The sequence below is a fragment of the Hevea brasiliensis genome, chromosome 5 (assembly GCF_030052815.1).
Source record: "Hevea brasiliensis isolate MT/VB/25A 57/8 chromosome 5, ASM3005281v1, whole genome shotgun sequence".
NCBI lineage: Eukaryota > Viridiplantae > Streptophyta > Magnoliopsida > Malpighiales > Euphorbiaceae > Hevea > Hevea brasiliensis.
Window position 1 is genome coordinate 10,401,313 of NC_079497.1, and position 16,543 is coordinate 10,417,855.

A 16,543-nucleotide genomic window follows, 5' to 3' on the forward strand; every position below is an offset into this window, starting at 1 on the left:
AGAATTGGATACCCAATTCTTGAATGTTGGGATTTTGCACAATTCTATGTACCTATTTTGCTTCTAAATCTATCTCTCTATGTATATATTCTTTGTACAAGAAATATATATAACTTTTAAAATTAATTTTATATAATTTTATTTAGATTATTATGATGGAAAATACAGCAACTAAGCAAAAAGATAATGAATTTTCCAAAGTAGCATCTTCTCAAAGGGGACAAAAACCAACTGCATACAAACTTTTTCATCACATTAGACATTAACAAAGCAAGAATTGTATAGTTTAGTACAGCAGTAAAAGTGCAAAAATCTCATCGTTAAATGACACAAAATGGAAAAGCTAACCTTGGATTTTCTGAAAGGGCACATTTGTCTTTTGGTTAAAAGATTGATTCTTGAGACGATTTCTCCTAAATTTTCCATCTGATTCAAGACGGTGAGACAAAGGAGATTGAGGAAATCTTGAGATGGGGTATCACTTGAAGGTGGCGTTTTTGTCAGTTGCCTCGAATCCGACGTGGGTGCCCGTCGTTTTGGAGGCAAGTAGGACCCTTATCTTTATTCCCCTCACCCACCTTCCCATAAAGGTCACAACTCATAACCATCATACTCAAATGACAAATATACCCTTTCTTTAATTAAAAAAAAAATCCTTTTTTTCTGTGTGAAAATCCTTCTTTTTTTAAGGCAGTCCTTGGGTACTTTTTTGTACTTTTACCTTGACCCATTAATGCAGTTGATGAGCTCCAGCTGTAAGGATGACATAAGATGACTTCATCCTTACGAGGGTGCAACCTTGTTTCGTAACCTCCTACTCCTTCCGCTTATATGTTCATGCCATGATTATTCTTTCCATTTGACTAAACTACCCCTGTGTTCCATACCATTACCAAATTACCCCTTCACTGTCCTTAAATTACATCCTCAATTCTTTAAAATTTAAATCCTACTAATAAAAGATTTTATAATTATATTTAGAAAATAATCCACAGAAGATAAATTCAATAGTTAATTTTTAGCTTTTAATATATTAATCACTAAGTTCTTTACATCGATTATAAATAATATATGTATATAATTTATATGAGAATAATAATTTTATTAAAATTATTTTAATTTTAATAAATATATATTTTCATAATTAAATATTTTGATGTGATTCTAATTGAGATTCATGAATAAATTAAGTATATTTAAAAATTAATCTCTTTAGATTTTATATTAATTATAAATAATGTGTATATATAATTTATATAAAATTAAAAATTTTATTAAATTAAAATAATTTTAATAAAATTTTTCTTTTTATTATTAAATCATGTATATCTACTGTCTATCGATTAAAAAAAATTACTAATAATTAGAGTTTATCGCGTATGAATGAAACGTAAATTATATCGTAAATCTTTAGTGGCCCATAAATTTTTTATTAAAAAATTAATAAAAATAGGTTTGGACCAATGAAAAATGACTTTTAAAAGAAAGAGAGAGGTGAGAGAAGGAAGGGAAAACGTCAAGAACAGCTTTAACAGCATCGGTTATCCCCACACACAAAGGTCGAACAGAACAAAGCTAAAGTTTTAGAGGCATTGGGTTTGGTTTTAAATTTATGACTTTAACCTTTTCGAGCAGACGCAAATTTCTTTTAACTGTCCTAAACTCCTCAACTTATAATTATTATTATTTAGATTTCTTTTTACAAATAGGCTCAAGAGAAAAAAGAGAAGAGTTTGAGTCTCCTTCACGCCAAATGACTCGTCCTTATTCTTAATAAGACCCCTCTGTTCCTTCAATGCCATTGCTATAAAGAAACCACACTTTCCCCCTCTAATGCCCACACCCCTATTCTCCCCTTTTCCTCTCTTCTTTTCTTTTATATACTTCTTTCATCAATCATCTCGCCTTTTCTTTCTTCTTCTTCTTCTTCTTCTTCTTCTTTGTTTTTCGTGTGCTGAGAGCTATCAGAATTAAAGCTTCTGCATGGGTTTGGGGCTGGTTCTTGGAGCTGAAATTATGTTTCCATTCTTGGGTTGAGACTTTCAAGCTCAGTTTTGGGGCTACAAGGAACAGACATCACAGTTTTCTCTTTCTTCTTCTTCTTCTTGTTCTTCAACCGTGAAGTGCTTTTCATAAGATGGAGAAGCTCAATTTTGTCAAGAATGGTGTGCTTAGACTGCCTCCTGGATTTAGATTCCACCCAACAGATGAGGAGCTTGTTGTTCAGTACTTGAAGAGAAAGGTTTATGCTTGCCCCCTTCCTGCTTCTATAATCCCTGAAGTTGATGTCTGCAAGTCTGATCCTTGGGATTTGCCAGGTTAGTTGCATACATAGACAAACTATGTAACTTCGAATGATTAGTTTAATTGTGCCTTTGTAATTGTGGGCTGCTGGATTCTACATAGAAACCAAACTACAATGCCATGTGCCCACTACATACAACACTTAATATGCAACACACCTCTTTTATTTAGCTTGTTCTGAGACATGAGTGTTTCTGGGCTTTAGGTGATTTGGAGCAAGAGAGGTACTTTTTCAGCACCAGGGAAGCCAAGTATCCCAATGGTAACCGATCCAACAGAGCCACAAGTTCTGGTTACTGGAAGGCAACTGGTATTGACAAGGAAATTGCAACTTCTAAGGGTAACCAGCTTGTGGGGATGAAGAAAACTCTAGTTTTCTACAGGGGAAAACCCCCCCACGGCACTAGGACTGATTGGATCATGCACGAATACCGCCTTGTTAGCACTGAAGCTACTGCATGCAATTCCCCACAAAAGAAGAACTCAATCCAGGTGATTTATTTAGTTTCATTCAAGTAATTGAGCTCATTTCAGGACTCGCGGACATTGGAAAGAGTTAATTCTGATATACTTTTTTGTTCAATTTTTTACAGAGCCCTTTGGTGCCAATGGAAAATTGGGTTCTTTGCCGTATATTTTTTAAGAAGAGAAGCACCAAAAATGAGGAGGAAAACCTTCAATTTGGCAATCAAAATAGGGTGCGCAAGCTGAGGAACACAAAGCCTGTGTTCTATGATTTCCTGAAAAAAGACGTGACTGATTTGAATCTGGCTCCTTCATCCTCATCCTCAGGGTCGAGTGGAATCACAGAAGTGTCATCAAATGAATCAGATGATCACGAAGAAAGTAGTAGTTGCAACAATTTTCCTTATTTCCGAAGAAAACCATAACTAGAATTCCACAGTCCTCTTTAGTTTTTAGCCTTTAGTCCCCCTTCAAGTTCCTGTATCAGTAAATTTGGTTTCTGGTTTCCAAATCAGAATAACTCATCTAAGCAATCTAATGCTTTGTCATTAGGTTTCGCGTCTCTTGTCTGTGATTATGGCCAAACAGAAAGAGATATATAAAAAGCAAGATAAAAAAAGATAAAAAAAAAAGATAAAAACGGCTTTAACTGTAATCAATGGATATCTGGTGATGGATGGTTATCTTGTAATCAATCCCAGAATTTCAAAGTTAGTGATATTACTCCCTTTTTGCATATGAGACTCTTCTTTGGAACATCTCACTATTTGTGCTGTTCCATTAACCAAGCAGAGCTAATTCTTTAACTAAAAGAAAATTTAATTTAAAGGAAATCCTGAAAGGTGAAAAAGAAAGAGTGATGGAAAGAGGGTGGAAAGATCAGAAGAGGAAGAAAGCGAAGGCGTATATATCTTAATACATTATTTGTAAAAAGAAAAATCCTTTTAGAGGAGAAGCTCCACAAGAATACGAATAAGATTTTTGCAAGATTTGCAAGATCACACCTTCACATCAGTTTCTTATCTGGTCACTTTAAGCCTTAAGGGAAAGGAAACATTTTACATGCTAGAACCTAATTCTTTGATGCTATAAAAATGGATAGAATCTCAAAGGCAAGGATTCTTTTTGAGGGCATTTCAAAATCACAATCTTGCTGTTTACACTCCAAATCCATACCATTGAAAAATGGGTCGAATCTTGTTCATAGAAACAGACATTCTTGATAGTTTTCTTAACATCTGCTGCAATTGTCATCCTTATACAACGGAACACAAGAAACAAGGAGAGTAGGTATCTTACGGTGGGGAAACATGGTTAACTAAAATTTGAAATTACAAGACTAGTTGGTGAAAGTAGAGGGACTAAAATCTAATGTGTTGGAACTTGAGCAAGAGAAGCCATGTGAAGATGAGTTGGGGTCCAAGGCTATGGAACTAATTCTATGACCTTATAGCTTCTTAATTAAGTTGAAATTTTCTGAAGAGTACTTTGAGACAAGGCAATTGTTAAGCAGATTAATTAAGTTCCTAGACATATAAAAAATAGTTGTATTGCATTTGTTAACATGGAGATTCTCCCACTATTTTCCAACTACTCTGCAGCTTTGACTTCAATAAATGTTAAAAACTTGCAATCTTATGTTCTATGCTTGTAATAATAATAATAATAATAATAATTCTTAATGAAATGAGATTGTCTGCTACACATGTCATACATGCAAGGGCCAAGACCCAGTTCATAGTTGACTCAATCAATTAATCTATTACTTAAAAAAAGGAAAACATTAGCTATCAAATGATGATGAAAAATCATCCAATACTTGATGATAGCCTTCATGAAAAATGTAAATTATATAGTAAAACAAAACTTGCAAGGTAGTTTGCCATTATATACAAAGATAAATGAAATCAGAGAGGTTAAAGGGTGGGCCTGAGAGCCTATGAGAAAGTGACAAGTGAATGCAAGAGAGGAAGAGGACGGCATATGATAAAGCTTGTGATTATGTATATAATTCAGCTAAATGGCATGCCATAACAAGGAATTATAAGTTAGAATTAATAATGCTTAAAAAAGGAATATAAGAAGTAAAAAATAAGCCGACCAGAGTTTCTTGTGACAGTGGTTCAGAATGAAAACAAACTTGGGCTGTTGGAGTTCTTCACGTCACTCTTCTTTTTTCTTTTTCTTTTTTTTTTTGTATGTGTTTATTTCATTTTCATGACAACAGGAAAAGAGAGAGAGAGAGGGTATTGGGTTGAGCTTGTGGATTGCTGACTGGGGCTTCAAATTTGTCAATCACGTGGGCAGGCCGTCATGGTAGACCACAAACTTTTGTTAGCCTCACCTGATTAGGTCAATCACTTTAAAGAAACTTTACCTTACCTGCCCTGGAAGGGCAATGCAAGGCAAGGTCTCTATCACAGATAGGCAATTTTGACATTTTATAAACAAACAAATGCCTTGTAGACAGGGAATGTATTCTCATTTCTCAGTTCTCAATTATGTAAGTTGACCCCTTCCCAGAACCAACCACTTTTTAATTACTGTTTTGTATGGACAAATTTAAGTTTTGTGGGTTGCTTAGTATCTCTGCAACAATGACTTGTGAATTATTTTAGCCACATTGAGGAAGAAATTATACGTATGATCTGATAAAAAATGAATCTGGGTAAAGAAAATATACATGTGATATGGGTCCCTTTTTATAAATGAAAGGCCTAATAATGAGTACCCCCCTTCTGCAACAACCAGCAGATCTGCCTATCAATGTTATTAGATTATATCATTCAATTTCTATTAAACAGGGACCCAAAGCTTGAAAATCTCAACAACTGAGAAGATAATATTCTTTGGTGAACTTGCCCTCAGGGAATTTTTAATTTTCCATGGAGAGTGAGTTGTACTACAACACGGAAACTGGCAATAAACAACTCATACACAGCAGATGCAGAAATTAATATCAAATATTCCTGAGAAAATTAATTCTATAGATAGTTTAGACTAAAGGGTCAATGATGATATTTGCCACAATAGAAGGCTATTGCTCCACTGCCACAATAGGGGGCTACTGCTTAATGATATAGGTATGTACTGCAGTTTCTAGCTATGTGAAGTGATCACAGAGTTGTACTTTCTGGTAAATGCAAATGCACTTGAACATCCACAACCGTAAATCTTTTCCGGGCAGCCACTATATATAAGACAAGAGAGTACGTATAAGATTGACAAAGGAGGAATTTTCAGAGAGGCAGACGTGTGAGAGTTGCGTGTAAAAGTGCAAACTTCAGGCAGGATGGTGGAAAGGTTCTCCTTAATTTCTCAAGAGCTCGAAGTGACATGCACTAAGGAGAATTCAGAAATTTATTCCAATATTTCCAATGTCAAAATCAGCCATTTGGTTTCGCCAAAATTTCCAACCATTCTTATGTGGTTTTGGAATCAAATCCCAAATCCCTCCCTCACCCATATGGACCACAATGTCTCAAAACAACATTCAGGATAATCTAGCCTGTTGATAATTGGATGAGTTCAGATTCTGCTATAAAGAAATATCTTTAAGATTCCATCAAGCCTTCAAACTCATCAGAATTAAGGGACCTTAACTCTGGGTGTTGACTATCCAATTCAAACAATAAAATGTAATAAAGACGATCATTATCACTGACCTGTAGATTTTACAAGTATTAATTGGTGATAATAAAGCACTGATACAATTAATCCCACCATCAGGAATGATATGCGTAAGGATCAAGATGGAGATTAACTATACCAACCAACTAAAATCAATGACCAAAGTAACAATTATGAAGCCAGTAATCACCAAAGCACTCCTTTTTAATCTTGTGCAGCATTCTTGCTTACCCAGTCAACTTAGTTATATTTATCTCCATGATTGTTTATCACAGACTCCCAGCACCAGCACTCAAATGTTTCAAGGGAGGTTGATCAACATCCAGCACAAGCCTTTCATTCTGCAAGAGGGGATCTTGATTTAATTTATGTGGAAATAGATTATGCAAGATGGAAATTATACAAATATTTCAGGAGGCACGCAAATCTCCATGTTTGCATGTATTTCAGCACACATGAAGGCTGAATTTACAAAGCTGATTGTATACGCTTAGAAAATAATGAGATTTGATTATTATGAATTTTAATTTCCATGTAGTTTCTTATAGAATTAGATTTAATCATTGTTCTTAGTTGTTTGTGTTGTTCTGAATGAATATTGTGCTGCTATATGATTTAATCAATTAATAAACCTATCATTTTTACTGCTATGTTGTTTCTATTGACATTTATTTAACAGTCACTTGAAAAAAGTGAAGATATTTTTTTACAACTAATTTATTTTTCTTTGTAATTTATTAATAATATTTTTAGTAATTTATTTTAATATTTATTTTTAATAATATTTTTTAGTAATAATTTATTTTTTTATTAGTATGTAACTATGTATTGACATTTATTTAACAGTCACTTGAAAAAGGAAGCAGCCATTTATGTTCATCTAAACAAGTATCCTCTGCTGCGAAAACTAAAGAACCAAATTAGTCTTTTTTTTTTTTAATTATTTGATTTAATTTGATTTTTAAAAAAATATTATTTTTTTGCATATTTACATAGAACAAAGGTAGACGCTTACTCTTAATAGAAATCACAACATATAAGATATCAATCAAAATCATTATATTTAAATTTAAACTTGATTAATAATTTTAATATTTAAATCAATCTCGAACTCAATTAAAATACATATTAAATTATCCATATGCACCTCCAACTTAATTATTATTACTCAAATACTCTAATATAAACAGCAACGATATGGGTTGAAGATGGGATTGCTCCCTTTTATCCTTGCCTCACAAGAAATCAAGATTGGGGTGGAGACTTCCCTAATGAGAGAAGGGCGGGGCGATTTTCCTTGCAAGAGTTTTTCTTTTTATTTATTTTTATTTTTTTAAACATTTTAATTTTATATTTACCATTATATAATATAAACTTAGTTATTAAATGTAAATTATAGATTAAAAATATAAGTTTTAAAATAATTTTAATATATATATATATGAAAAAACTATAATATTTAAATATATAAATACATAAAATAAATTATTTTTTTAACAAATAATAAATTATTGGAACGGGTCATGAGATTGGGGCAGAGAGACATTTTCCCCATTTTCACTCCATACAATATCGGAATCGAAGGGAGACCAAAAAAATTGATTAGATTTAGGGATGTTTAGATAGTCATCCTTATTATCTAACCTTATTTAATTTTATATATTTTAATTAATAATTTATAAAAAATATTTTTAAATTTAATAATGCAATAAAATATTTAAATTTTCAAAAGAATACGATACATACTACTTACATTTAAAATAAATTTAAACATAAAAATAATAATCAAATTTAAATTTGGGTAAGCTGTACTTAGCTCGTCAACAGCCATTTCACTGCCCTGTATCTCTTTCGTAAGTTGCAGTAATTTAACATGCAGGCCGAAATCCATAATGTGCAATTTTGGGTCCTTTGCCTGATATTGAACCCTATCACTAAGCCCAGTCTCCATTTATGGACTTGTGGTTTTCCTGACTCCTAATAATAAGTGTTAGGAAAAGAGCATGGGTCCTTATGTAGCCCAATTTCATGGAGCCTCCTGACGGAGTAATGATTAACAAAAAAAATTAGGGATACAAATTCATAGATTTGCAGCATTATTTTTGTAATTTAGCTTTAATTAAGGTTTAAATTCGATTTCTGCTTGTTAATGTGGGTCTTTAGCTGCAATTAATAATATTGCAGTGTCCTCATCATCTGAGCTTTCACATGGGTTTCATGCTACCTTAATGCAGAGCTGGATGGCTGCGTCGGTGCAGGGGGATCTTCTCTACACCCATTAGCCTCTCTCTGATTTGGCATTCAGAGAGACCAGCGAGCACTTGGCTCTGCTACCCAACACAAGAACTGGATCGGGAAAAAAAACAAAATGTTTCCAAATGATTATTCAAAGCCATACAAAAATCACCGCCTACCACTTGAGCTTGCCTAATTCAATCACTTTAAGTTCCTTGACAAGCGAGCTGCAGCACACTTGTCACCAGCGTAGAGTAACCGCGTATCTGCTACATGTCTTTGTTGTACATTTGCAGCAGCCATCAATCTTCTGCGACCTTCCTCCATGTAGACTTTACTCCCCTTCGTATTTATGCATCTATACGTGCTATTTTTGTACTGTACATTTGCAGCACCAGCCCCATAGTTTGAGAATGCGAGAGGCAAACAAGGAAAGGTTTTGGACGCACACTTGCATGGCATCATCAAAACTAACTTGTATATAAGGGGTGATGGTGCCACGCTGTGTGCGTCTAAAATACTTGCTCTTTCGATTTTGCTGTGTTATTTTATTGCCAAAACAGAGGAAATCGAACATGAGTTCAAAGCAAATTGGCGAGAGCTCTACCAATTCAATAAGCTTCCACCATTGCTGTCATAACAGTCATATTCTTCCTTTTTTTTCCTATTCAAATGTTTCCTTATATACCATGTTTGATTTTACTATTTGTTCATCATCTTGCACTAAGATAAAAACTAACCCACTATTCATATTGTTTTTAAGCAGCAAGGGTACAATTTCATCACCAGCCACTGTAGATCATTGTTGGGGTTTTCAAGTAAAGCATGCTGGTGCTGGCGCTCCTGCTTTGTGACCATTGACGTATGATAGCCTGTTGCAGAAATTAGGGTTCGTTTTGACCATCAATTTCTTTTTCTCAATTCTTACACTTAGAAATGAAAGAATTTAATTATTTTTAATTTTAAATAGATTATTTAAAAAGAAATAAAAATCATACATGTGTGAGAATTTAATTGTATTCATTTATTACAAATGATTTATATTGAATGAAGTTATTATAATTTTTAATTGATAAAATTAAAAAAGTGGTCGACATTAATAACTGATATTAGAGTTACTGCTGAAAATTTATTTTTTTAATATTAATCAGAAAATATTAAAAAAATAATATTTCATAAATTTTAATTATAAAAATATTAAAATTACAAACAGATTCTATGTCTTTATTAATTAATTAAGTACTAATATTAACTTTTTTTCCCTAGAAAAATAAAATATTAACTTCTTCATATTTTTAATTTTTGAGAAATTATATAATACATTTAAATACATGATTTTTCATTCAATTAAATATAAAATTTATTTTTTTAATTTATAAATATATTTATATATAAATTAAAAAAATACTAAAATTAAATACTTTCAATAAATTCAATAATATCCCATCAATATTCACTTAACCCTAAAAGCCCACAATAAAGACTATAATTACTACCAGGTCCCTGTGGCCAAAACAACGAATAATCCAGAGCTTCACATGATTCAGTTATAGAATGGACTAACAAATACGAACCGTTGACTATCACTGCAGAATAAAGGTACAACCATTGACTGACTGATCCTTGTTTTGTTTCCAGTTGAAATATTCTCCATAGAACGCAGGTGTACTCCACCGAATGATTGCTCGAAAGTAAAACACAATAAATAAATTGATAAAAAAATATCGGTGAAAGCAAAGTATCGGTTCCCTCTTCTATCTTCGAATTAATTCGATCGTCTCAGCCAAAGGTGTGTATCTATCACTGTCTCTAAGTTTTTAGCTCGCTCAGTTAGTTTTCGAATTTATTGCTCAATTAATTTCTAGCTCTGATTTTCTTGTCATTTGTGGAGCTGCTGTCCGTTTTGATGCTTACTGTATGTTGATTGGTGCAGTACTTGAGTGAAAGAAGCAGAAGAAAATATGCTGGGAATTATAAGGCAAAAAGTGAGTGCTCGAGGCTCTCCTTCTCCGTTGTTATGATTTTGTGGTGTTTATGAAATTTCGAGGTGCATCTACTTGATTTTTATTTTGATTTTTTATTCAATTTTTGCAGGCTTTTGGGCAGTCATTGCAGAGGATTCGTCCTGTGGCTTCATCATGGGGGGGTTACTCATCCACTTCTAAACAGGTAGAGAGGGTGGAAAAGAGATTAAAAAAAAAGAGATGGCTCTTTCCTGGAAGTTTGTTTCAATTGCCCACAAATGCTGATTATTTTGTGAAAAAAAATATAATTATATTGCAGATGATGGTTAGAGAAGCACTGAACTCTGCTCTTGATGAGGAAATGTCAGCTGATCCTAAAGTCTTGTTAATGGGAGAAGAGGTGAAAATGGGAATAACTGGAATGATATTATTGTCCTTGTTATATATATTTTCATAATTTCTGTTCTTATGTGTTTTTATTTCCCATTAACTGCAGGTTGGGGAATATCAGGGTGCATATAAGGTCATACTTTCTCACCAGTAACTGTAGCGTTATATTCACGGTTTTCTAATTTCTATGTTTGTTGAAGTTCGCCCATGCCCTTATTTTTTTTTTTTTTGGGAATGTCGGACCATCGGCTTCTAACTTTCTGCTTTTTATAGATATCTAAAGGGCTTTTGGAGAAGTACGGTCCTGAAAGGGTTCTTGATACTCCGATAACTGAGGTTACTCTATTACTTTATTTTAATAGAATTGCTCTGATGAGCTGTTGTTTCTCAGTGATAGTTGTTGACTTGGCATTGTTTGTATTCTTATTTGTTTACTAGGCTGGGTTTACTGGCATTGGAGTTGGTGCTGCTTTTTATGGTCTCAAGCCAATTGTTGAGTTCATGACTTTTAACTTCTCTATGCAGGTTAGTAGGTTCCATATGCTGTATATAGTTTGCCAATACCTTGTTCTTGGAGATAATATGGTTTAATGTTGTAGATGAATGTTCTATCACTCTGTTGTGTGTTGTATGCAGGCAATTGACCATATCATTAACTCTGCTGCAAAAACAAGTTACATGTCTGCTGGCCAGATATCTGTGCCCATAGTTTTCAGAGGACCAAATGGTGCTGCTGCAGGAGTTGGTGCCCAACACTCTCAAGTATGGCTTCCCATGCTTTCTTTTCTACCTGTCATTTTATTACTTGGTGTGTGTGTGTGTTTTATGATACATTCTGTTTTCAGTTTTAAATTTTATGATTTTTGTCAGTTGGGGTTGGGCTTGTGCTAAGTTTTAAATTATTTGTATTCTGTGCTGAATCCAGAGGCATATGTGGAACTCATTTTACGGAAGGACATTTGATGATATGTTGTTTGGATTGTTTTGCAGTGTTATGCTTCATGGTATGCCTCCTGTCCTGGGTTGAAAGTGTTGGCCCCTTATTCATCTGAGGATGCTCGTGGACTGCTAAAAGCTGCCATAAGGGACCCTGATCCTGTTGTTTTCCTTGAAAATGAGTTATTGTAAGTAGCTTATAATAAATGGTAACAGGTAACTATAATTTTTATTTCAATGTATTTATATTATGTTTAATGTTGGGAGTTTTGATGAATATATTATGCTTCAGATATGGTGAGTCATTTCCTGTTTCAGCTGAAGTACTCGACTCCAGTTTTTGCCTTCCTATAGGAAAAGCCAAGGTATACATTCTGAAGTTTGGAAGATTATTCTTCTCAATGTTTATGCGGTTGTTTACTGTCTTATTATCTTATTATTGTTATTCTTTTATCAGCATAAAATTTAAATTCTCTGTTTATCTACTTTCAACAGATTGAGAGAGAAGGAAAGGATGTGACTATCACAGCCTTCTCAAAAATGGTGGGCTATGCTCTCAAGGTTTGTTTCCATTCTTTAAGCTCTTTCACATTGGAAATGTGTGTGATCTGCATCTGGTATGATGTGTTATGTTTTGTGAAAATTAGATGTAGCAGGTAGGTGCACAACTGGATATTATCACTGAGGATAAAAATTCAGAATCTAAAAAATTGAAACTGCACTGGAAAATTTTTCATTTTTTGAGAGGCACTGAAGTAAAATTGCTTAAGATATAGTTGTCTTGACCATAAAAAGTAAAATGGGTAGACACTGTGCGGCCTGAGCAACAGGGGCTCAATCTTTGGGAGCATCGGTGTTCAGGTCACCAAAATTGGAGGTAATTGAATTTAAGTGATGGGATTATGGCTGTTCTTTGATTTAATGTTTCCTGTAATATTTTCTTATGTTTATGCATTAATTATTTTGTGCTGCTGCCTCTTCTGGTACCTCATTTTGTAGCACTTATTTGATGAATTTTGCACCCTCATATGTAGAGCTATTTGTTTGGAAACTTCATAGTGCTATTGGATGATTTTTTTTCTTCCATATGGAAATGATTCATTTCTTTGTTGCACAGGCAGCTGAGATACTTGCAAAGGATGGAATCAGTGCTGAGGTAAACCAATACTAAAAGTGGATAGAGCCGTAGCAAATCATTGTATTTTTAGTTCTGGGAAGTAATACTAATTTTGTTGATACAGATTATAAATTTGCGTTCAATTAGGCCACTAGATAGACCTGCAATCAATGCTTCAGTTCGGAAAACCAACAGACTGGTGACAGTTGAAGAAGGATTCCCTCAGCATGGTGTTGGAGCTGAAATCTGGTTTGCTTTTTTCCACTAGTGTCTTTAATCTCTGCTTTTGAATTAGTCAGCCTGTGTATAATTATGAACTCTTTTTTTTTTTCCAGTGCATCTATTATTGAGGACAGCTTTGGTTATCTTGATGCACCAGTTGAGAGAATTACTGGAGCTGATGTTCCCATGCCCTATGCAGCTAATCTGGAGAGAATGGCTTTACCTCAGGTCCAATTTTTGCATTAATTCTTTTGGTTTGAACATCTACTGCATTCACATGCTTGCCACCATGGATATTTATATTCTTACACGCGCCAGTCTATTTCTGTAGTTGCAGAAACTATGTTGATGATGCTGTTTTATGATACACAGGCTCATGTATTGACAATGGATTTTTTTTTCTTATTATTATTTTATAAGGAAAACTATGTGATGCAGCATCCTTATTCTTCTGCACTACAAAACTTGAGGTTGAATTTTCTCCAACCAGGAGAGAATGATGTAGTATTGGAATACTAAACTTAATTGTAGAATAAGGAAATTTAGATTTTTATTATTTGGGAATTCTATTATATTTAGGTATTAGTATTAAATTTTATTTAGAAATTTAATTGTTTAGGGATTCCTAATCCTAATAGTAATAGGACTAGTTATTTTACTATAAATACATGTCATCTAGGGATTTTAATATAGACTATTATTATGATTATTATTAAGAATTAATAAAAGTTTGAAAATTTGTTTATCTTCCTTTGTGTCTTGAGCTTTTGTTCCTCTTGATTCTTTGTTTTCTTGTTCCACATCACTAGGACTTGAAATGCTGAATCTGAATCATTTCCATTCAGATATTTATGAATGCCGCACGTAGATAATTATTCGCTCTTGGCTCATTCCCTGTGCAGGTCGACGATATAGTTCGTGCAGCAAGGAGAGCTTGCTACAGATCCGTACCAATGGCTGCAGCTCAATCATATTGATCCAATCTAGAATTCTTGTTAAATCCAAGTTAGTTTACTGCCATCTGTGTGTGCCAATGCCAACTGGTTTATGCTGGGAAAATGTTATCTTTGGCAAGGGCTTTTTTCCCATCTCTTTTTTGGTTTATCTTCTCATTTTCTTTTATTTTCACTCTCTCTCTTTTTTGTCTTTAGAAGTTTAGTTTAATGAGGTAAATAGATATTATAACTAAGATTGGTCAAGTTTTTTCACATAAGTAGGATTTCATCTAGAGGAATTTCTATAATTTAGGTTTTCATATTATATGATATAGCTTTCTTTATATAAATATAACAATTTAGCCATGTACTATTTTGTCTATTCAAATATTTCCCTTTCATATATACTTGCTACTGAGATATTTATTTTTTTCGATGCTAAGGATTTTTTTTTTTAATAACCAGGAATGCTGGAGATTGTAAGTTTTGCCCTTTTACAAATGGGGAGGAACACCCCATTGAATAACTCGTAGAATGTTGATGATGGTGGAAATTGTGGCTTTGTTTTGTCAAATTTGGGTGCCTGATTCGGACCTATGTTATGCAAAGCCCAGAATTTAAATTTACATGTGATTGCTGTGTGGCGCATTCCTTTTTGGGGAGGTCTGTTGATGTTGCGAAGATTATCTTTAAACTATATGTTCGATTCACTGAATTTTTCAAAATTGATGCGCTTTTAGGTTATTAGAACATTGTCTGGTATTTGATAATGTTTAATTACGAGTGTTTTAAATAGAATATGCAAATAGTAGAAGCACTTGAAAATGTCATCCTTCAGCATTTGTTTGAAATATTTTAGGAGAGCTTCGCTGTTGAGTCTTGATGCGTATTTGTATCCTCTCCCTTTTTCTGTTGACTCGATGGAAAATTACATAACAAGGCAGCCTACTTTCTACTCAAGGATTTTAGGTGTCAAAGTTTCCGTCTTTGATTTTCATGTCATTTCTGACCAACTTTATAGCTTGGTTCATTTCATCGAGTTCGGAGTTAAATTACTTGAATGTTCATTGTGTCGTGTTAACCGATTTCGTTGAGGGCTAAGTGTTGAAGAAATATTTTTTGTTACCATTTTAAATTGATTTCTCAGCCCGCTGTTCTGACATATTACTCGATCTAATTTGTTCAAGACTGTGTGGCTGCTGAAGCAAAAACATCACAAAACCTCTTCACACCGGTAGAAAATAGTTTCTCTTTCGTTAATCAAGTTAAAATAGGTTGAATATTTTATTAAATTGCCTGCCTCTGTGAGTTTCGGCGGCGCTTGTTTTATTAGCCATAATGGTGGCACCCTCGATTGGGCTGGTTTCCAACCGGCTAATGCTCTAGTCTAGGTGATGGTGGCACCCTCGGTGGAGGAGGTGGCGACCTGGAAGGTTGGCCTTGACTCTGCCAAGAGAACAACTCGATATATGTTGCTCGCAAGCAACAAAGCAGCCAATTAGCGAAGTTTCCATGGCCTTACGAAGCCCAAAAAAGAAACGAAAAATTGCCCACAAATGTTAGGCATTAGAACAGAACGAGTACTTGCCCGTAAAATATATAGGAGGAAGTAATGGGGTTGAAGAACCTCGATTGCGCTCTTTTTAATAGGCATCTCCATAGTTTGGTAATTGGTACTTGCACACTTTCAATGCCACATTAATAGAATAGACTTTAATGGGTCTAACAACGAGATTAGGTTTTGATTTTGAAAGACTTGAAGTGTTCATGGTCCCTTCTTTGATTGTTGATTTGCTGTCCAGCATGACTTTCTCCGTCAAACGTCCAAGTTGGAAGTTGTCCTGACCCCAGTTGCTCAATCGAAACGTCCAAAGTTTTCAAACTTCTTAATTTGTTTCTCTTGAATGATGCTGCCTAACTACATGTTCATATCTACGTTCCACTTTATATTCCAACCACAAATAAATAAATAAATACGTGTTAAGCATTAAATCTCATATTTTATAATAAAATTAAAAGAAAAGAAAAGGAAGAAACTTACCAACAAGAAAACACGTTTCCTTGACCTGAGAAAATCTTTCTTCCTTCTCATAGCATCATAGAATCTTTGTTTTCCCATGGTCTCACGAGGCTTTGAGTTCAACGCGGTCAATTATTCTAAAAAATAAAGAAGTTCAACACAGTCAAACAAGTATGAACCCACAGAACTTTGAAGCCTTAATTTGAATATTCTTTTTAGTGCAAATACCAACATTGAAACAAAACAAACAATCCTTTATAATTCCAAACTCAAAATTAATATCCTTGCCATATTTATTTAAAAAATAAACAATGAATTCATTATA

The 16,543-nt window shown here is 33.8% G+C and overlaps 2 protein-coding genes across 6 annotated transcripts; both read left to right on the top strand.

Annotated features, from left to right (window-relative positions):
• The first annotated feature begins 1,729 nt into the window (after positions 1-1,729).
• Positions 1,730-3,505, top strand: LOC110639435 (NAC domain-containing protein 83). The gene is made up of 3 exons (XM_021790372.2): positions 1,730-2,318; positions 2,510-2,796; positions 2,898-3,505. The coding sequence occupies exons 1-3, from the start codon at positions 2,138-2,140 to the stop codon at positions 3,192-3,194; spliced, it is 765 nt and encodes a 254-aa protein (XP_021646064.1). The 5' UTR covers positions 1,730-2,137; the 3' UTR covers positions 3,195-3,505.
• A 6,756-nt stretch (positions 3,506-10,261) lies between these two features.
• LOC110639434 (pyruvate dehydrogenase E1 component subunit beta-1, mitochondrial) lies at positions 10,262-15,158 on the top strand. 5 transcript variants are annotated; one of them, XR_002491919.2, is made up of 16 exons: positions 10,301-10,423; positions 10,568-10,619; positions 10,729-10,803; positions 10,918-10,998; positions 11,095-11,121; positions 11,262-11,324; positions 11,427-11,513; positions 11,625-11,750; positions 11,979-12,112; positions 12,217-12,289; positions 12,420-12,485; positions 13,042-13,080; positions 13,166-13,290; positions 13,377-13,491; positions 14,166-14,333; positions 14,664-15,158. XR_002491919.2 is itself a non-coding variant. In XM_021790367.2 (16 exons), exons 2-15 carry the CDS (start codon positions 10,596-10,598, stop codon positions 14,238-14,240), a joined length of 1,110 nt encoding a protein of 369 aa, XP_021646059.2. In that variant the 5' UTR covers positions 10,301-10,423; positions 10,568-10,595; the 3' UTR covers positions 14,241-14,268; positions 14,664-15,158. The 5 variants fall into 5 exon arrangements, 4 of the variants coding, with proteins under 4 accessions (XP_021646058.2, XP_021646063.2, XP_021646059.2 ...); XM_021790367.2 differs by having other exon boundaries at positions 14,166-14,268; XM_021790366.2 differs by having other exon boundaries at positions 10,262-10,423; positions 14,166-15,158.
• The last annotated feature ends 1,385 nt before the right edge of the window (positions 15,159-16,543 follow it).

What these genes read in the sequence shown, in the direction of transcription:
- LOC110639435 (XM_021790372.2), top strand. Translation starts at nt 2,138, where the DNA reads ATGGAGAAGCTCAATTTTGTCAAGAATGGTGTGCTTAGACTGCCTCCT. An exon ending in TGATCCTTGGGATTTGCCAG is followed by an intron (nt 2,319 to 2,509) that starts GTTAGTTGCATA and finishes TCTGGGCTTTAG; the next exon opens with GTGATTTGGAGCAAGAGAGG. An exon ending in AAAAGAAGAACTCAATCCAG is followed by an intron (nt 2,797 to 2,897) that starts GTGATTTATTTA and finishes AATTTTTTACAG; the next exon opens with AGCCCTTTGGTGCCAATGGA.
- LOC110639434 (XM_021790366.2), top strand. Translation starts at nt 10,596, where the DNA reads ATGCTGGGAATTATAAGGCAAAAA. An exon ending in TTCCTATAGGAAAAGCCAAG is followed by an intron (nt 12,290 to 12,419) that starts GTATACATTCTG and finishes TACTTTCAACAG; the next exon opens with ATTGAGAGAGAAGGAAAGGA. An exon ending in TGGTGGGCTATGCTCTCAAG is followed by an intron (nt 12,486 to 13,041) that starts GTTTGTTTCCAT and finishes TTTGTTGCACAG; the next exon opens with GCAGCTGAGATACTTGCAAA.